Raw genomic sequence first — 22,659 nt, 5'->3', positions numbered from 1 at the left:
CACCTTCCTAATATGGTGTTGCACCCCCTGTTTGCCCTGAGAACAGCCTCAATTCGACGGGGCATGGCCTCTACAAGGTGTTGAAAGCGTTCAACAGGGACGCTGGCCCATGTTGACTCCAATGCTTCCCACAGTTGTGTCGAGTTGGATGGATGTCATTTGGGTGGTGGACCATTCTTAATACATATAGGGAAATGTTAAGCTTGAAAAACCCAGAAGCATTGCAGTTCTTGACACAAATGGTGCGTCTGGCAACTACTTCCATAACCCATTCAAAGGCACTTACATTTTCTGTCTTGCCCATTCACCCTCTGAATGGCAAACATACAGTCAAGGCCAAAAGTTTTGAGAATGACACAAATATTAATTTTCACAAAGTCTGCTGCCTCAGTTTGTATGATGGCAATTTGCAAATACTGCAAAATGTTATGAAGAGTGATCAGATGAATTGCAATGAATTGCAAAGTCCCTCTTTGCCATGCAAATGAACTGAATCCTCCAAAAACATTTCCACTGCATTTCAGCCCTGCCACAAAAGGACCAGCTGACATCATGTCAGTGATTCTCTCGTTAACACAGGTGTGAGTGTTGACGGGGACAAGGCTGGAGATCACTCTGTTATTCGAACTCAATCACGTGCCATCATTTCTTTGCACAAAAAAGGCTTCACAGGCAAGGATATTGCTGCTAGTAAGATTGCACCTAAATCAACCATTTATCGGATGATCAAGAACTTCAAGGAGAGCAGTTCAATTGTTGTGAAGAAGGCTTCAAGGCGCCCAAGAAAGTCCAGCAAGCGCCAGGACCGTGTCCTAAAGTTAATTCAGCTGCGGGATTGGGGCACCACCAGTACAGCGCTTGCTCAGGAAAAAAAATGCTTGTCCGGAGAAGACAAGGTGAGCGCTACCATCAGTCCTGTGTCATGCCAACAGTAAAGCATCCTGAGACCATTCATGTGTGGGGTTGCTTCTCAGCCAAGGGAGTGGGCTCACTCACAATTTTGCCTAAGAAACACAGCCATGAATAAAGAATGGTACGAACACATCCCCCGAGAGCAACTTCTCCCAACCATCCAGGAACAGTTTCCTGACAAACAATGCATGATGGAGCACCTTGCCATAAGGCAAAAGTGATGACTCAGTGGCTCGGGGAACAAAACATTGATGTTTTGAGTCCATGGCCAGGGAACTCCCTAGACCTTAATCCCATTGAAAACTTGTGGTCAATCCGCAAGAGGGTGGACAAACAAAACCCCACAAATTCTGACAAACTCCAAGCATTGATTATGCAAGAATGGGCTGGATGTGGCCCAGAAGTTAATTGACAGCATGCCAGGGCAGATTGCAGAGGTCTTGAAAAAGAAGGGTCAACATTGCAAATATTGACTATTTGCATCAACTTCATGTAATTATCAATAAAAAGCCTTTGACACTTATGAAATGCTTGTAATTATACTTCAGTATTCCATAGTAACATCTGACAAAAATATCTAAATACACTGAAGCAGCAAACTTTTGGCCATGAATGTACACAATCCATCTCTCAATTGTCTTAAGGCTTAAAAATCCCTCTTTAACCTCTCATCCACACTGATTGAAGTGGATTTAACAAGTGACCTGGTCAGTCTGTCAGGGGTATCAAACTCTGCCTAGTGTCTGCAGGCTTTAGTTTTATCCTTTAAATACCTAAACAACCAGTTGAGGGGCGTTCCTTATTAACTAGTGGCCTAGTACAAGGGAGGAGAGGAAAAACCTGCAGATTCTGGGACCTCAGCGGAGAGTTTGACACGTGGTCTTTGTCATGGAAAAAACATGTTCTGTCCACTCAGTGTATAAAAGCCTAGGCTAAGTAGAGCCAGGTGGCAAGAGTCAACTGTGTGTTGCTGTAAGTAACCAGCCCCTGGATTATCGATGTAAGATTATATTTTTTTTTGGAAGACGACCTATTTATGTAATTGACACACTAAGCTTGGGGTAGATGAAAAACAGGTAATTTGAAATGCATCATTTCATTCAAGCACCAACAATTCATGCAAATAAGACAGGAAACTCAACTGCTTTCTATATTTTTATTGCAATAAGATACAGATATACTTCCAGACATTCAATTAATGACATTATATTGAAATATTGCAAGAGACAGTCCTCAATGATATTGATTCAAATATGAACAACTAAGTGACTAATGACATTTAACAGATAAAACATAACGTTTTTTTTTCTTCCAGAAATGTAATGGAATAAAGTAGTATAGATTAATACTACAATATACAACAGACTGATAACTGTGCAAGAAGAAGACTCAAGAACAATGAGATTTTCATGAAATTGTTCATAATACAGCTACTGGCAACTTGGGGCACGTTCGTAAATTCACTCGGGCCATCTACTCCTATTTCAGAGCACTCTCGTCTGACTGTGCCAGAGCGCAGAATAACTGATGAATTTACGAACGCTCAACACCCGTTGAATATGGCCGGTGTCAGTAAACGTCGGCAAAAAAAAGCGTAATAAAATTGTTTGTTTCCAGCAGCAGTTAGTCACCAACGCTCTGGATAACATGAAAACAGCCTAAAACAGTTCTGCTAGGACGAGAAATTTTCAGTGGGCTTTGTGTCTGGAAGTAGCTAGCAAGGCTAGCCAACGTTAGCTTGGGTGCTTGACTACTGTTGTGAGGTCAGAACGCTCTGATCAACCCTCTTCGAGCCAACGTTAGCTTGGGTGCTTGACTACTGTTGTGAGGTCAGAACGCTCTGATCAACCCTCTTCGAGCCAACGTTAGCTTGGGTGCTTGACTACTGTTGTGAGGTCAGAACGCTCTGATCAACCCTCTTCGGTCAGTGTCTAGTGTGCATTCTGAATACTCCGAGATGAATGAAAAACGCTCTGAATTTACCAACGCCCAGAGGCCACTGTGGAACTCCAGACTGAATTTACGAATGCACTCTTGCTCTCCAAAAGACATCACCAGGAAACAGAAAAGCATTGAAAATGAACACACACACACAAAAAATAATACTAAAAAGAGACCAACTACACAGTGTGCAGTTGTAAGTAGTACACTTGTATTGTACAAGAGCCACGCACAGTTGAATAAAGTTCAGGGAAACACGACAATGAAGAAACAAGCTGGAGATCTACCGAGGTCAACAAGCTCTGAGAACAGGAAAGCAAGACGGTGCTTGTACCCTTTTTCACACTACTGACCAGTTCACCGAGCTGCACTGCGCTCGCCTGGTTACGCATCCAAGCATAGTGCCAGGAACCGGCCAGCACTACATCCAAGCATAGTGCCAGGAACCGGCCAGCACTACAATTCGGGTGAACAAGATTGTGTGAGAAGGGTATGAGTCTGGAAGATACTCCCTCAGTCTAGACATTGGGTCCATCTGTGTAGAGTGTGGGATATCCAAATCATCAATTGACTTTTTTCCCCTTGCTCTCACACAGCGGGGTGAACTTTCTTCCCAGAACATTGTGTGTGGAACAGCAATATAAAATATTATGCAATCCACTGCTAACGGGTTTCTCAACCACAAGTTAATCATTCACTATTCTTATGGCAAGAAACAAACATGTTTGTGGGACTTGCTGTAAGTAGCCACATAGCTAGGTTTTCTATATACATTCCTCTACCATAAAATAAATGACAAATCAATCAATATCAACTAGATCAAAAATAGGTAGTCCATCTGATCATATATCCACACATTAAATATTAAACATTTCTGGTGAGAGTCCCCAATAATGAGAGTACAATACACTCTTGACAATATGCCTATTGGTGGTCAAAATTATAGTAAAAAAGAAAAGAAAAAAAAGAGCAAAATAAACATTACTGAAAATAAGTTGATACCCCCCCAATAAAGGATTCTGTTCAAGTTGAACCAAGCGGGCTCATAATTTATCAATTCAAAATATATTTGATATAGAATTCCTTATATAAATGACATCTTTATGTTTTTAAATATTGTCCTCACTAGCTTCTAAAACAACTCCAGCCAAAAAGAATGCAACCGTACGAACAGACAGTATTGGACCACAGCCCCCATAATGCAACACTACAGAGAATTGGACCTCGACCACATTGTTTTCCAATGAAGTCCCCATGCATTCACATGGGTCTCCATCGTTGTCAACTAGCATGACTAGAATACCAATGAAGGCAACACAACAAAAGCTATCATGAATGTATGGGCATCCGAGTTGAACTGACAATACTATGACAAGCAATCGTAGAATGAGTATAGTAAGCTTCAGGACATATTGCCTGCTTTGCATGGCTTAGATAGAACTGAAGGGAGAAGGGGATTGATGTCTACACACTAATGTCTTGGCTCCTATACTGCGCTGCGCTTTTAAGGTGCAAAAGGTTTGGAATTTGACACAATCGTTACAAAAATGAATAAATGTACCAAAATCCCTTGCTGACACTTTTGACATGTCTTCCCGTATGAAAACAGCATGCATTGTAACAACAATTAACGTGTTTGGCACTTTAATTTTCATGTCCGATTCTAAATGGTGAATACAACACTTTAAGAACAGGTTTTCCATTCCATCTTTGCTGTCTGTATGTGCGTGGCCTCAGAATACATTTCTTCTAGAAAGTGGCATCTCAAACGACCTGTTTTATTTTTGTTGTCCGACTGCTTGTAATGGACATGACTCTTATAAGATCTGGTTTTACGTGCGTGTGTTTGTGTACAGAACCGATCATTATCAACCAAACATTTCTCATTGAAAATAAGTACCGCAAAGAACCACAAGGCTGTTTATTGTTAATGATGTTCAACTGCCGCCGCCATTTTTTTTCATTCTTTTGTTCTCTCGCCAGACGCATTTCAGCAAAACCCCCAATAAGTGAGGTCTTTGTGGTGGGGTAAACTATGGATTTTGGTCCATCCACATTAGTTATAGTGGCGTAGCCAACGGTTGGTCAATCCTAACGTCCGATGGCTGCCGAGGGGAGATCAGACTCATAAAAGACAAGAGTTGAACTGTGGACAGAGGGCCAGATGCCACTGCTAGTACAAGACCTTGGCCCAGCTGGGTGACAATAGACCAAAGGGAAATGGTGAAAATGTGTATATTTTGGTTCCCATTTCAATTTAGTTACCGTGTTTTGCAGCTACTGGACACAACACTGGGCTTAGCCTAACCATGATTGTACAAATCGCGTGTTCATAAGACAACAGTCTGGATTTGAGGGGTAGGTAGACAAGATGGCAGTACTTCCCCAAGTAAAAATGATTCCATAGCTCCAATTCCCTCACCTGTGGAAATTGACAAGAGACATACAAGGGAAGCATTGTAGCAATGGTAAACAACACAGAGTGGATGAGTTAACTAGAATGATATGGGATAACAGTCATAACGTAATTACCGAAGAATAGGGGAAAAGTCGGGAGAACTAACGTGACAACTTCCTCAGACAAACATCTGTTAAGTTAGTTTGCATTTCTCAGTTTAAATAAGCTGGGGATTTTAGAACCACAATAAGGCTTCTCTTTTCCAATGTTATAGCCATTTGACACCAGTGTCGATACTCAGGCGTGGCATCTGTATAGTTGGTGGAAGATCGGAGCAGGCAAGATGGAGTTGTCTCCTCTGCGAGGTTGACAAGACCTGGAGGAGGTGGGAGGTTGTCCTTGGAGGAGCACGAGGGTGGAGAAGAAGGAGGTGGCAGTGATAGAATGTTTATGTTTGAACAGGCACAGGCTCTCTCTCACCGTCTCCTTCCTGCTCTCCTTCATCCCCCTCTCCTTCTTCCTCCTCCTCCTCCTCCTCCGTGTGCTGCTCCAGCTCCTCGCGGGTGATCATCTCAAAGTCATTTCCATTGCTGTGCTGCGAGCCCTCGTCCTCGCGCCGGTCGCTGTCTGTGTCAGAGCGCTCAGCGGTACTCGCTGACGTCCCCGTCCCCTTCGCCACCTCGCCTTCTTCCATCCCCTGTGGCACTGTGCCCTCGTCTCCTTCCTCCTCTTCCTCCTCACCGTCACCCTCCTTCTCATCGCTGGTCTTGCCCTCAGTCTTGTCCTGGCTCTTCTTGCTGGAGTCCCGCGGGCCCTTGTACTCGTGCGTGTAGAGCGGGCGGAAAGAGTCGATGAAGCCCACGTCAGCCGTGAGGTTGGGCAGGAACCAGAAGTGGTGGCGTCCGCCCGTCACCAGCCAGATGATCACGAACAGGATGCAGCGAGCTGAGGGGAGATAAACATTTGTCAAATGGCATTGTAATGTCAAAGCAAAGGCCAGCAACTAACGTCAACGGTGCTGAGGGGAAGGAACGCAACCCTGTGACATCAGCTTTGGTGCCGTGTCACCCAGTTTGACTCAAGCCTCTAGGTAAACACACAAGATAAATTATAAAAAGGTAAAAGAACAAAACGGAATTGTAACTTTATTGGCATTCCCTGTTAAATGGTTACTGCAATATTCCGGCATTTAATTGGCTCGCAAAACCAACACTTAAGTTCTTGCATACTGCACACAGAGACACAGGAATGGTATCCACGAGTTCATCCGACTCTGTAAGTAGAACAAGGGCTTAATGTCAGAATCTGGCAGTATCCCTTTAAGTATCCCTTTAAGGGTATTAGCAATATGGTGATCACATGCACAGGGAATGTGGGGGGGGACGGGGGGACAGGACTATTCAGCTGTGTGGAGAACAGGCCGTAGCTCAGGTGGCCGAGTTCCCTGAAGATCTTCTTGTCCTTCCTGTGACACCTGGTGTTATAGGTGTCCTGGGAGGCAGGAGGCGTTGCTGTCAGCGACAGTGGAGTTGCCGTACTAGGCTGTGATGCAGCCCGACAGTATGCTCTCGATGGTGCTCCTGTAGAACACAGAGCCCTCAGAGACGGGATGCATTTCCTCAGCCTCCTGGGGTTGAAAAGTTGCTGTAGTGCCTTCACCACGGCGTCTGTGTGGTTTGACCATTTCAGCTCCTCGAAGATGTGTACCCCGAGGAACTTGACGTTTTTGACTGTCTCCACGGCGGCACTGTTGACGGGAAAGGGGCGTGCCCAGCCTGATTCCTCCCGAAGTCCACAATCAGCTCCTTTGTTATGCTGACGTTGAGGGAGAGATTGCATACCTGGCACCACGCCAGCAGTGTCCTACCTCCTCTCTGTAGGCCGTCTCGTTGTTGGTAAACAGGCCTACTACTGTCGTGTTGTCAGCGAACTTGATGAAGGAGTTGTAACTGTGTGAGGCCACGCAGCCATAGATATACAGGGAATACAGGAGGGGACTGTGTGGAGGTGGTAATGTAGGCTACGTTTGTCAAGAAGTTGAGGTGATGTGGTGTTTGACTAGCCTCTTGAAGCACTTCATGATGACAGAAGTGAGTGGTACGTACGTCCCCCGTGGAGACCATCAGCACATAGCCCTCGCTGTCCTCGGTGGCTCACCCTTATGCTCCAAGAGTGAGAAAAAGGAGTTTAGCTCTTCCGGTGTTAGTGTCTGTGACGCGATTGACTTTCTTTTTGTAATCCATGATCGTTAGACCCTGCCACATATGCCTCGTATCCGACCCGCTGAATTACTCCTCCATTTTGTCCCTATACTTGTGTCTCGCATTTTTGTCGATCTGCGTGGGTCACATTTGTGCTGTTTAACCATACAGTTATCCCAGGTCACTTTGCCCTATTTATAAGCAGCATATGTCTCTCCTTCAGTTTCACAACAAGGCTGCCATCAATCTACGTTTTTGGATTCCGGTAAGTTTTGAAAGATACCATCAGTATCACATCATCTCCTTATTTTTGTCGGCGTATTCAATGTTATCCCCAGACGCGACCTGGAACATATTCCAGTCCGGCGTGATCAAAACAATCTTGGAGCATGGATTCTGATTGGTCAGAACAGCGTTGTACAGTCCTGACCACCGGAAAACCCCTTTTGAGTGTTTGTTTGTAGGCGGAGAGGAGCAAAATGGAGTCGCAGTCTGATTTGCCGAAAGGAGGACGAGAGAAGGCTATTAGTTACAATATTTTTTAGTTGTACACAAGTGTCAAGAGGTTGGGTGTTTTCTTTCTTACCAACAGCCAACAGCAGTATACTGGCCACGAAACAGCCTGCTGCCACACTCAGGTAGTACACACCCACACGCATCTCAGCCGGCCACAGCGGGAAGAGAGTGGCCGCGATCACTGCAATTACTGGAAAGAGACGCAGGCCTTAGTACAGTGGGAAATAAGCATTGTTATTCCCTTTACCAATTCATAGGGATGGACATCTGAAATTTTGACTGTTCGAGTAATAGCATTTTTCCCCCGTAGTCAAATAAAAAAAACAGTTACTTTTAGAGCCTGCACTGGAAAAAAAGTGAGCATTTATCTGTATGCGAACAGTGCGCAACAATGCCCGATTTATCATAACCACGACAGATAACAAATCCTAATTGCCCCATATATATGCACACACATAAAAACAAAAACAAGTGCCATTTTAAGATTAATTTATTGAAACCGTAAAATCAACTAATTATATATAATCTCCAAAGGAAAAAAAAAAGGCACTAACATCAACAGTGACGCTTGCTTGTAAAAGCCTATGGCTGTGCAACGGCCTAGCCTTGTTTAGTTAATTTCCCGAGCCCATACCACAGTCAAGAGGCTCCTATTTAATAGTATAAATCATGATGTAACATAACAGAATAAAATATTACAGAATATTTTTCAAAAAAAATAAAAATAATAATTGCCAGTGCTAATTGATGCGTGCCTGGAATAGTTATTCTCCGAGTGCTCGCTTGAAACTGGGCTCAATATGTCGAGGCGAAAAATTTTCTGGGTTACAAAACTTTTTTTTAAACAAAATTTTCAGATTGAGACGTTTGATTTAGTTTATTCTGCTATTCTTTGGAATTTGAAAAAAAAAATGGATGAAGAATTCCACATTGAAAGATGCATGGTGATGAACTGCAGCCACTACATCTGTTAGGTGAGTAGACAATGGCTTATTGATTGAAAATACACGCTGTCTTAATCAAACTCAGGATTTTGAATTTTTTTCACTGTCTATGTTTAAACGTGTTATAGCCTAGGCGAATCTATTCTAAATGGCACAAGCAGCAGGCAAAGTAGCCTAAGCAGGAAAAATTACGTTACTAGTGCTTGCTGCCGGAACCACCTATTTCCCTACTTCGGTCAACAAGTCCATTTTGAACGCGGTAAAACTGTTGTCATTTTGCAAGGAATGGAGCTTGTGTATGCCATCAGTTAGATATGTTTTTAATAGGCATTTATTTCTGTAGGCCTAACGGGAGCTTGTGTGCTCATTTAGCCCGCATGTGTAAAGGGAGTGATCAGAACGCAGTTACGTTAGTGAGATAGGGAGGGGAAAGGGAATTTAGGGACCGAGTGATGCTTGGCTTGGTTTATTTTTTTTGTGCCTCGCAAATGCACAAATGGAACACTAGAATTCCATTTTGATAACTGATTAAACTAGGTAATTAACACTACAATTCCACTCACCCAGAATCAGTCCCATGGCAAAGGTTTTAAAATGGACTGGGTCGTAGATCCAAACAAATACCTGGAAAGTGGAGTAAATATAATCATTTTAAATTTCACCTTAGAAATAGTTTTTAATTTATCAATCACAGCTATTCACCGTTTTTTACACATCACACGGTGAACTCCGTGCAAGTCACATTGAACCTTTTGCCATCATATCGTCATGCTTGCATGGCAAACTGACACCACAAAGGTCTCTCATCATGGAGAATGTGACTCATTACGTGCACCCCCTCAAACAGTTATCTTGTGAAAGTAAACTCGTTTGCTCTGGAATTCTCTCAAAATGCTACAGGGAAACACAAACACCAATGTGCTGAATTCATGCCACAAAGATCAGAATCTTCAATGTCTTTCAAAGTGAATATTACAACAATGACCGCTGGCTACACGCCAACTGAAACATGCTCACTTTTCCAGAAAGTCCTGCTTTCATATTTTTACCCATCCTAATCTTTGGAGAGGTGGAGCCCTTTTCCCAGGATTCCTTGTGTTCCAACTCACCTCATTGCCATCCAAGAAGAGCTGATCCTCATGAGGCTCCAGTTTGAATTTCTTCTTCACGTCTTTTTTCTTCTTTGGCGTTCCGGGGCTATCGTCCTGAGCACAAAGAAAGAGTAAGGACATATATGGCTTTTATAAAAATAAAAAATATAATACGATTTATCTAGATTCTATGACCAAACCACTTCAGTGGTCTAACCTGTTACAAACTACAACATGTTCATATAGTCAATTCATTCAATTTACATACACTCTTCTCCTTCTTTATATCTGAAGCCTCTACATCCTTCTTCTTCTCTTTCTCCTTCTTTACATCTGAAGCCTCTACATCCTTCTTCTTCTCTTTCTCCTTCTTTACATCTGAAGCCTCTGCATCCTTCTTCTTCTCTTTCTCCTTCTTTGCATCTGAAGCCTCTACATCCTTCTTCTTCTCTTTCTCCTTCTTTACATCTGAAGCCTCTACATCCTTGAAATCCTTCTTCTTCTCTTTTTCTTTCTCCTTGTCTTTCTTGATGTCCTTCTCTGGCTTCTTCTTCATGACTTTCAGAGCACGGTGGAAGAATTGCTTCTTCAGCAGCCTGGACGAGGAGAGCAGAAACACCAGAAACACATAATTAAGATCAACCATGATCAAATATTGTTCAGTGCTTCATCATATTGTTTCATATGTTGTTGGGAGCCCCTGAAACCATTGGGAGGCTGTATAAAGTCCTTGTAGAACCTTTCACATTACACACATTTTGCCCCAATATTCTTATGCCTCAAACTTCCTAATTACATAGGGACAACATACACACATGAAAGTTGTAGTGAACAATGTGTAGTGTGAAAGCAACTTCTGTTCTAGTGTAGGGTGGTAGTTAGACAACTTCCAGCACTCCCACATTAGACTAACTTGTTGCAGTAGTCCACCACAGAGTCTCTGGTGGTGAACACGGCCTCCTCCCCCTTCTTGGCTTTGGCCCACTTGGAGTCCAGCAGACAGTCCACCGCCTTGGAGGCTGACAAAGGGTAACAGACAACCATGTTCAAAATGACATCAAAGGTGGTAGAGTGATACGGTACGTTGAAACTCAATGACTAGCATGCTATGAAAACATTCTGTAATCCTGGCCCCTGGGGATGTGTACAAAAACTCCTCTCCAACAGACAGCACGCCACAGATATTTAAAACAACAACTGTGCAGCATTTACTGACACTGTTGACAGAATAGGTCTGCTATGGGGCTAAAGTCATTGGGCAAATGTAAACATTGGCAGGTCAACAGTACTACTATGAGATACAGTGAAAGATTCTGGGTCAAAGGTTAACTCTTCCAACCCGCAACTCAGCAGGACCGGAAAAAATAACAAATAAATGCCAATTGTTGTCTCTCACATCAAGACACCGTTGTCATTAGGCCTGACCAGGAAAACCTTCAGGCCTTAGGTAAAGATGCACGACGCAGAAAACGCTCTGCCATTTCCAGGATGCTTAAATTCTAATAGTTCGCCCAAGTTTATGTGACAAAACAAGCAAGTATAGTGCAGAAAATTACAGGAAGCATAGAAATTGCGCACATAGAACAGATCTACAGCATCTTAGACTTGCATTCAATGAGATCTGTCATTCAATAAACACATATTTCTATGTGAATTGGGTTGGGTCGGTCCAAAAATTATATATTGCAGCTTTAAAGTCTAAAATTGGGGGTTTCCTTGTCAAGTGGTAAAAAAAAACAACCCTCTTCTTTAATCCCCAAAAAGTGTTTCTCAAACCAGTCCCCACAATGATAGCCTATTTGAAGTAGGGACATTCCAACTAGAGGTCGGCCGATGTGGGTCCTGTGTGGCTCAGTCGGTAGAGCATGGCGCTTGCAACGCCAAGCGTCGTGGGTTCGATTCCCGCTGGGACCACCCATATGTAAAAGTAGTGGCCCCAGCCGACTTGTAAGTCGCTTTGGACAAAAGCGTCTGCTAAATGGGATATATTATTATTATTATATATTATTATATATTATATTATTTAATCGGAAAGGCCGGCTGATTTCAAGTTTTCATAACAATCGGTAATCGGCATGTTTGAACACCGATCATGACCGATTACATTGCACTCCACGAGGAGACTGCGTGGCAGGCTGACTACCTGTTATGCGAGTGCAGCAAGGAGCCAAGGTAAGGTGCGAGCTAGCATTAAACCTATAATTAAAAATCAATCTTATCATAATCACTAGTTAAACTGGTAATATCATCAACCATGTGAAGTTCTCGCTTGTCCTGTGTTGCATATAATCGATGCAGTGCCTGTTAATTTGTCATTGAATCATAGCCTACTTTGCCAAACAGGTGATTTGACAATCGCATTCGCGAAAAAAGCACTGTCGTTGTACCAGTGTGTACCTAACCATAAACATCAACGCCTTTCTTAATCAATACACAAGTATATATTTTTAAACCAGCATATTTATTTAATATTGCCTGCTAACATGAATTTCTTTTAACTAGGCAAATTGTGTCACTTCTCTTGCGTTCTGTGCAACAGAGTCAGGCTATATGCAGCAGTTTGGGCCGCCTGGCTTGTTGCGAACTGTGTGAAGACCATTTCTTCCTAACAAAGACAGCCAACTTCGCCAAACGGGGGATGATTTAACAAAAGCGCATTTGTGAAAAAAGCACAATCGTTGCATGAATATACCTAACCATAAACATCAATGCCTTTCTTAAAATCAATACACAGAAGTAAAAAAAAATGTAATCCTGCATATTTAGTTAAAAGAAATTCATGTTAGCAGGCAATATTAAACTAGGGAAATTGTGTCACTTCTCTTGCATTCATTGCACGCAGAGTCAGGGTATATGCAACAGTTTGGGCCGCCTGGCTTGTTGCAAACTAATTTGCCAGAATTATGACATAACATTGAAGGTTGTGCAATGTAACAGGAATATATAGACTTATGGATGCCACCCATTAAATATAATACGGAACGGTTCCGTATGTCACTGAAAGAATAAACGTTTTGTTTTCGAACTTATAGTTACCGGATTTGACCATATTAATGACCTACGGCTCGTATTTCTGTGTGTTATTATATTAGAATTAAGTCTATGATTTGAGCGAGCAGTCTGACTGAGCGATGGTAGGCAGCAGCAGGCTCGTAAGCATTCATTCAAACAGCACTTTATTGCGTTTACCAGCAGCTCTTTATGACTTAAAGCCTATCAACTCCCGAGATTAGGCTGGCAATACCTATTAGAACATCCAATAGTCAAAGGTATATGAAATATAAATGGTAGAGAGAGAAATAGTCCTATAATAATTACAACCTAAAACCTGGGAATATTGAAGACTCATGTTAAAATAAACCACCAGCTTTCATATGTTCTGAGCAAGGAACTTAAACGTTAGCTTTCTTACATGGCACATATTGCACTTTTACTTTCTTCTCTAACGCTTTGTTTTCGCATTAATTTTTATTTGGAATTTTATCCCGTTTTATCCCCAATTTCGTGGTATCCAATTGTTTAGTAGCTACTATCTTGTCTCATCGCTACAACTCCCGTACAGGCTCGAAAGTCAACCCAACCAAGCCGCACTGCTTCTTAACACAACACTTCTTAACGCATCCAACCCGGAAGCCAGCCGCACCAATGTGCCGGAGGAAACACTGCACCTGGCAACCTTGATTAGCGCGCACTGCGTCCGACCCGGTAGGATATCCCTACCGGCCAACCCCTCCCTAACCCGGACGACGCTAGGCCAATTGTGCGTCACCTCACAGACCTCCGGTCGCGGCCAGTTACAACAGAGCCTGGGCGCGAACCCAGAGTCTCTGGTGGCACAGCTGGCGCTGCAGTACAGCTCCCTTAACCACTGCGCCACCCGGGAGGCCTCTGTTTTTGCATTATTTAAACAAATATGAACATGTTTCATTAATTATTTGAGACGAAGTTGATTTTATTGATGTATTATATTAAGTTAAAATAATTGTGTTCATTGTTCATTCAGTATTGTTGTAATTGTCATTATTACACATACATACATACATATACACACACACTATATACATACATATATATACATACACACACACACATATACATACACACACATATACATACATATATATATACACATACATATACACACACACACTATATATATATACATATATATACATACACACACACATATACACATACATACATACATACACATATACATATATATACACATATATACATACACATATATATACATATATACACACACACACACACACATTAGAGGTCGACCGATTTAAAAAAAATGTATTTGTAATAATGACAATTACAACAATACGGAATGAACACTTAATATAATACATCAAATCAATTTAGCCTCAAATAATGAAACATGTTCAATTTGGTTTAAATAATGCAAAAAAGGTGATGGAGAAGAAAGTAAAAGTGCAATATGTGCCATGTAAGAAAGCTAACGTTTAACTTCCTTGCTCAGAACATGAGAACATATGAAAGCTGGTGGCTCCTTTTAACATGAGTCTTCAATATTCCCAGGTAGAAGTTTTAGGTTGTAGTTATTATAGGAATTATAGGACTATTTCATATACCTTTGACTACTGGATGTTCTTATAGGCACTTTAGTATTGCCAGTGTAATAGTATAGCTTCCGTCCCTCTCCTCGCCCCTACCTGGGCTCGAACCAGGAACACATCGACAACAAGTATAGCTTCCGTCCCTCTCCTCGCCCCTACCTGGGCTCGAACCAGGAACACATCGACAACAGCCACCCTCGAAGCAGCTTTACCCATGCAGAGCAAGGGGAATAACTACTCCAAGTCTCAGAGCGAGTGACGTTTGAAACGCTATTAGCGCGCACCCCTCTAACTAGCTAGCCATTTCACATCGGTTACACCAGCCTAATCTCAGGAGTTGATGGGCTTGAAGTCATAAACAGCACAATGCTTGAAGCACAGCAAAGAGCTGCTGGCAAAACACACAAAAGTGCTGATTGAATGAATGCTTACGAGCCTGCTGGTGCCTACCATCGCTCAGTCAGACTGCTCTATCAAATATCAAATCATAGACTTAATTATAACATAACACACAGAAATACGAGCCTTAGGTCATTAATATGGTCGAGTCCGGAAACTATCATCTCGAATACAAGACGTTTATTCTTTCAGTGAAATATGGAACCGTTACATATTGTATCTAACGGGTGGCATCCATAAGTCTAAATATTCCTGTTACATTGCACAACCTTCAATGTTATGTCATAATTACGTAAAATTCTGGAAAATTAGGCGCCCAAACTGTTGCATATTCCCTGACTCTGCGGGCAATGAATGCAAGCGAAGTGACAATTTCACCTGGTTAATATTGCCTGCTAACCTGGATTTATTTTAGCTAAATATATACTTCTGTGTATTGATTTTAAGAAAGGCATTGATGTTTAAGGTTCGGTACACATTGGAGCAACGGCAGTCCTTTTTAGCGAATACGCACCGCATCGATTATCTGCAACGTAGGACACGCTAGATAAACTAGTAATATCATCAACCATGTGTAGTTAACTAGTGATTATGATTGATTTTTTAGATAAGTTTAATGCTATCTAGCAACTTAACTTGGCTTACTGCATTCACGTAACAGGCAGGCTCCTCGTGGAGTGCAATGGAATCAGGTGATTAGAGCATTGGACTAGTTCACTGTAAGGCTGCAAAACTGAATCCCCGAGTTGACAAGGTGAAAACCTGTCGTTCTGCCCCTGAACAAGGCAGTTAACCCACCGTTCCTAGGCCGTCATTGAAAATAAGAATGTGTTCTTAACTGACTTGCCAAGTTAAATAAAGATTAAATAAAGGTGTAAAAAAAACGGCTAAATCAGTGACCAAAAATACAGATTTCCGATTTGTTATGAAAACTTGAAATCAGCCCTAATTAAATTGGCCATTCCGATTAATTGGTCGACCTATAAAAAAAAGTATATATATATATATATATATATATATTAGGGGTCGACCGAATATGATTTTTTGATACTGATTATTGCTGATATATATATAAATGTTTTTAAATGGGCCGATTAATTGGTATCAGCTTTTTTTGGTCTTCCAATAATCAGTATAGAAAAATCATATTCGGTCGACCTCTAATTCCAACAGTAGAAACCTGATTCAACTAGGCCTAGTCACAGCTTGATGATAGTTTGACTAATTTAAGCACTGTGTGTGCTAGTACTGAAAGATCAAACGCTGTGGGGACAGGTACTAACTGCCGCTGACTGGTTAGAGAATCAATGTCCTAAATGAGTGAACGAACGAGAGCGTATGAACGGAGCACTGACCGATGAAGTAGTCCACCCGGTGGCCCATCATATTGGTAGACTTGGTGGGGCAGTTGAAGCGGAGGTACTTGGCCACCGCCTTCTCCTCCTTGGTGGGCTCACTCACCTCCTACACAGTGAGGAAAAAGGGAAGTCACAAGTCTGTGTGCTACAATGCCATGTTGAGTTGAATACCGTCAATACTTACTCTTCTGCTGCGACACGTTTGCTGCTGCCACTTTGTCATTTAGCAGATGCTTTTATCCAAAGAGATTTGCGTACATATATTATACGCATGGGTAGTCCCATGAATAAAACCAAATACCCTGGCGTTTCAAGCACCATGCTCTACCACTAACTGAGCTACAGGGGCACCATGCTCTACCACCAACTGGGCTACAGGGGCACCATGCTCTACCACCAACTGGGCTACAGGGGCACCATGCTCTACCACTAACTGAGCTCCAGGGGCACCATGCTCTACTACCAACTGAGCTCCAGGGGCACCATGCTCTACTACCAACTGAGCTCCAGGGGCACCATGCTCTACTACCAACTGAGCTCCAGGGGCACCATGCTCTACTACCAACTGAGCTACCGGGGCACCATGCTCTACTACCAACTGAGCTCCAGGGGCACCATGCTCTACTACCAACTGAGCTCCAGGGGCACCATGCTCTACCAACTGAGCTCCAGGGGCACCATGCTCTACCAACTGAGCTCCAGGGGCACCATGCTCTACCAACTGAGCTCCAGGGGCACCATGCTCTACCAACTGAGCTCCAGGGGCACCATGCTCTACCAACTGAGCTCCAGGGGCACCATGCTCTACCATCAACTGGGCTACAGGGGCACCATGCTCTACTACCAACTGGGCTACAGGGGCACCATGCTCTACTACCAACTGAGCTACAGGGGCACCATGCTCTACTACCAACTGAGCTACAGGGGCACCATGCTCTACCACCAACTGAGCTACAGGGGCACCATGCTCTACCAACTGAGCTACCGGGGCACCATGCTCTACCAACTGAGCTACAGGGGCACCATGCTCTACCAACTGAGCTACCGGGGCACCATGCTCTACCACCAACTGAGCTACAGGGGCACCATGCTCTACCACTAACTGAGCTACAGGGGCACCATGCTCTACCACTAACTGAGCTACAGGGGCACCATGCTCTACCACTAACTGGGCTACAGGGGCACCATGCTCTACCACTAACTGGGCTACAGGGGCACCATGCTCTACCACTAACTGGGCTACAGGGGCACCATGCTCTACCACCAACTTGGCTACAGGGGCACCATGCTCTACCAACTGACCTACAGGGGCACCATGCTCTACCAACTGACCTACAGGGGCACCATGCTCTACCAACTGAGCTACAGGGGCACCATGCTCTACCACTAACTGGGCTACAGGGGCACCATGCTCTACCACCAACTGGGCAACAGGGGCACCATGCTCTACCAACTGAGCTACAGGGGCACCATGCTCTACCAACTGAGCTACCGGGGCACTATGCTCTACCAACCGAGCTACCGGGGCACCATTCTCTACCAACCGAGCTACAGGGGCACCATGCTCTACCAACTGAGCTCCAGGGGCACCATGCTCTACCAACTGAGCTCCAGGGGCACCATGCTCTACCAACTGAGCTCCAGGGGCACCATGCTCTACCAACTGAGCTCCAGGGGCACCATGCTCTACCAACTGAGCTACAGGGGCACCATGCTCTACCACTAACTGAGCTACAGGAGCACCATGCTCTACCACCAACTGGGCTACAGGGGCACCATGCTCTACCACCAACTGAGCTACAGGGGCACCATGCTCTACCACTAACTGGGCTACAGGGGCACCATGCTCTACCACTAACTGAGTTACAGGGGCACCATGCTCTACCACTAACTGGGCTACAGGGGCACCATGCTCTACCACTAACTGAGTTACAGGGGCACCATGCTCTACCACTAACTGGGCTACAGGTGCACCATGCCCTACCACTAACTGGGCTACAGGGGCACCATGCTCTACCACCAACTGGGCTACAGGGGCACCATGCTCTACCACCAACTGGGCTACAGGGGCACCATGCTCTACCACCAACTGGGCTACAGGGGCAACATGCTCTACCACTAACTGAGCTACAGGGGCATCATGCTCTACTACCAACTGAGCTACAGGGGCACCATGCTCTACCAACTGAGCTACAGGGGCACCATGCTCTACCACTAACTGGGCTACAGGGGCACCATGCTCTACCACTAACTGGGCTACAGGGGCACCATGCTCTACCAACTGAGCTACAGGGGCACCATGCTCTACTACCAACTGAGCTACAGGGGCACCATGCTCTACCAACTGAGCTACAGGGGCACCATGCTCTACCACTAACTGGGCTACAGGGGCACCATGCTCTACCACCAACTGGGCAACAGGGGCTCCATGCTCTACCAACTGAGCTACAGGGGCACCATGCTCTACCAACCGAGCTACAGGGGCACCATGCTCTACCAACCGAGCTACAGGGGCACCATGCTCTACCAACCGAGCTACAGGAGCACCATGCTCTACCAACCGAGCTACAGGAGCACCATGCTCTACCACTAACTGGGTTACAGGGGCACCATGCTCTACCAACTGAGCTACAGGAGCACCATGCTCTACCACTAACTGGGTTACAGGGGCACCATACTCTACAAACTGAGCTACAAATGGATTAGGGTGAAGTTGCAACTAGACTCTTATCTTGGGTCAGTTTAGCATTTTCATCTACTAATGGTTAAGGTTAGAATTGGGGGGAGGGGGGCTTCCATCCAGCATATGACCATGTGGTGTTGAATGACATTCAAGAATTGAAGCATTTCATATGATTTCTAAAGAAACATTTCTAAAATCAACAAAATGGAATGATGTAACAGGCTATTTCACTGGGAATTCCAGAAATAGTCATATTATGGTGATATATGGGACTGTAGTTCTTGTTTTGGACATTACAGACAACGAACACAAACTATCATTGGTCAATTCCCTCGCACCCCCCTCCATTTTGCTCAGTTTCATAATCTCCTGCTCCATGCCTACTGACTGAATTTGGCCCTGGTCTGACACTGAAGCCAGTACTGCCTGCTAACATGGAGGGGAATGAGAGAGCATCAGCACAATGAGATTCAGTCCTGCCTGCTGCCGCCTCTGGCCCAGCTTGCTGGCTTTGCGCTCTACAGTACATGATGAAGCAAGGTGGGCTTAGAAACAGGGGTTTGGTTCAGGTATGGGCATCATCAGTCACAAAATACAGACACACGAGGCCCCACTAAATGGAAAAATTCCCATCTTTACCGGAGCCTATCTTATGAATGAGGAGAGGGACTTGGGCCACCCTCGCTTCCCCTATGAAAGACAGTTCTGTTCAGTAGGGCCCACCATAGCAAAAGCATTACGCAATAGGCAAAATAAAACCTGTGTTCTTCTTGGAAATATCAGGTAGTAGATTATCTCCTCGTTTCACAACGTTGTCTTGATAGTCCCTACTCTTTCAGGCACAGCTACCCCCTCTCAGCTGCCCACGTCGTTGCCAAATAAAATTAAAGTCCAAATCTGGTTACAGTCAAATAGTTGATGAGGATAGCATAGCCACAGCCAGCAATCAAACTTGGGTAGTGTATTGTTCAATGTTTATGCTCACCGAAAGTTCACTTCACTCATCATAGTAATAAAGCAACATAGTAATCAGTTATTCAAAACATGTGTTTTTCCCTTACCATCTCTTGAGACAGAGCTTGAGAGAGAAAAAAAGAGAGCAAACTGGATACAAAGGAATAGATGTAATTTCAACTATTGCATAATAACATACCCTGTTCCTGCAGCCAGGAGAAGGACATGTGGAATATTAAGCCATTTTTTTTTTACCACTGACAGCCAAGGTGTCGCCTATCAGCTGTTGTTGATGCATGTCAAGGTGATGTGAACCTGTTGCGTAATTTGACAATGATCAGAAGGCCTGAATTGTGTGTAATCGATTCGATTAACTTCCGTTACACTACATTAAGGTATGTTATTGTCATCAGGTTGTCGAGTTGCATTTCGTGTGTTGGCATGACTTTGAGGGTGGGTATAATTTGCGGCATGTTCCAAAAGGAATCGATTCCAAAAACTTGGTAAAGTACAAGTTTGTCAACAAACAATAGAATACAAATTTGCATGATCAATTCAACTAACTAGATGCCGAATAGGCATCAACTCACCACGTAGCTTATTCTTATTGTTTGTCCATAGGCTACCGGAGACATTTTTCGGAATAAACGTGGTGAGTGAAAACAAAGTAGCCCACTCCCTACCCGGTATCTTATTCTGCCGCTATACAACTTTGTATGCGTTGTTTATCGGCAAACTTGTTATTTACGAAGTTTTTTGGAACAGATTCCTGTTGGAACGTAACACAAATTATACCCACCCAACACGTCTTGGCTTCACATCTGGTTGCCCGCCATGAAACCGCAACTTGCTTTCCTATAATTGTGATGGTAACGTTAGCTGGCGAGTTTTGTTAGTATCTGGTAGCAAAGCTAGTTGGCTACGGATTTGCGCTAGCTTTCTCTACCTGGTTTCTGAGATATCCTGGCTAACTAGCAAATTGTACATACCTAATGTTACTGTAACGTTACCTACCTAATATCTACCTCCTCTTCAGCAAAATGTTTTTTTTTTATCCGGTAACGTTCGCTAACTAGCTAGGTAATGTTCTGAAATAGCTAGGTATTGCTATTTGAAATATTCGTGTTACAGATAAATGTTATGCAAAATGACTTCCTGCAAAATTAAATATTTCAGTCGTTAGCTGCTAGCACAGCTTTTCGCCTATTATCAACAGCATCGAATCGCTAGCAACATTACCATACTAGAAAACTAGTATGTTCGGGGAAATATTTCAATCTTGAAAATAAACTCTCTTTAATACATCCAAGCAAAAACTATCTTCTTCCAGTTAGCGTTAAAATGATTCTACCTGGATCCGTTTCTTATGCCTCCTGCGCTCCGCCATGATTCTCCAACACAGCTCCTTTGACGTGTAATCACGTAGTACGTACGGAGAATATCGCGAGAGCAAAATGGCCCCCCAAAAATGTACGTTACAAACAGGTTCCTGCAATAACGTCCCTTTGTTCTTTTTCGGTGGGGTTTATCGGCGGTTGACATCCAATGGTATGGTGCATTACCGCCACCTACTGTACTGGAGTATAGGCCAGAGACAGGGAGAAACGAAATCCTACCTGCCAGCCCCATTGCTCATAAAAAAATATAACAAAATATTTGAGACTATATCTAATGACGTTCTACTCAATATACTCTTTAAACTCATTTCCTGTATCCCTTTCTCCCTGACCCAACAATTCATTGCCAGCTGCTGTCTCCTAATCTGCAATGGCATTTTCCCCATCTCCATCTGTAGTGCAGCCACTGGGGAGGTCAGAAACGCCCCCACTACATATTCTGAGTCCTTGTCCCTGTATGACATCTAACCTTTCCAATGATGTCCGGGCTGCTGAACTATACGCTATACTTCTATAGTCTATTACAGATCAGATCAATGCAACATACATGGTCCTGAATGAGGAACGCCCAGCCCCCCCACTCCTTCCCCGTCAGACAGCGCATCACATTTAGCACCTTCTTACACTTTCCCACCACTCTCTCTATGTGTTCTGCTCAGGTTAGTCTAGGGTCAAAGTTTACCCCAAGTTTCTCCCATATAACCACAAGCATACCTCATCTCCCACCTTCCTCCTGGTAAAGAACACTGTCTGAGTTTTCTCTACAGAGAACCTGAATCCCCACATTAATGCCCACTGGTCTACCTTATTAATTGCTTTCTGTACCTTCCTGACTATATATGGCACATTTCTTCCTCTTTTCCATAAGTCCCCATCATCTGCAAATAAAGACCTCCCAATATCTGGCTGTACCTGAGAGTAAACATCATTGATCAGGATTGAGACAACAGAGGACGAGTTACACTCCCCTGTGGTGGGCCATTATCCACCATGTAGCTGCCTGAGAGAGACTTCCTGACCCTCACCTGGACAGACCTTCCAAAACAGGAAATCCTTTATCCAGTTGTACGTTCTTCCTCCTATCCCCATAATATCAAGCTTAATTAACAAGCTCCATTATCATACGCCCCATAATCTTACATACATGTGATGTTAAAGCTATTGGCCGATAGCTTGTTGGCCTCGTTGGGTCCTTCCGCAGATTCCAGATTGGTAACACTACTGCTTCCTTCCAGCTGCCTGGTAGTTTCCACTCCTCCCACACTCTGTTGTACAA

General features: G+C 43.8%; 1 protein-coding gene across 1 annotated transcript; it reads right to left on the bottom strand.

Moving 5' to 3' along the window:
* Positions 1 to 2,054: 2,054 nt before the first annotated feature.
* On the bottom strand, positions 2,055 to 21,417 carry LOC135558409 (translocation protein SEC62-like). The gene is made up of 8 exons (XM_064992190.1): positions 21,338 to 21,417; positions 16,347 to 16,455; positions 10,917 to 11,022; positions 10,272 to 10,599; positions 10,022 to 10,117; positions 9,476 to 9,536; positions 8,039 to 8,158; positions 2,055 to 6,196 (listed from the first exon to the last, which is right to left on the bottom strand). Exons 1-8 carry the CDS (start codon positions 21,371 to 21,373, stop codon positions 5,700 to 5,702), a joined length of 1,353 nt encoding a protein of 450 aa, XP_064848262.1. The 5' UTR covers positions 21,374 to 21,417; the 3' UTR covers positions 2,055 to 5,699.
* Between the last annotated feature and the right edge of the window lie 1,242 nt (positions 21,418 to 22,659).

The sequence above is a fragment of the Oncorhynchus masou genome, chromosome 17, assembly GCF_036934945.1.
Source record: "Oncorhynchus masou masou isolate Uvic2021 chromosome 17, UVic_Omas_1.1, whole genome shotgun sequence".
Classification (NCBI taxonomy): domain Eukaryota; kingdom Metazoa; phylum Chordata; class Actinopteri; order Salmoniformes; family Salmonidae; genus Oncorhynchus; species Oncorhynchus masou.
This window is presented reverse-complemented; position numbering and strand designations above follow the sequence as displayed.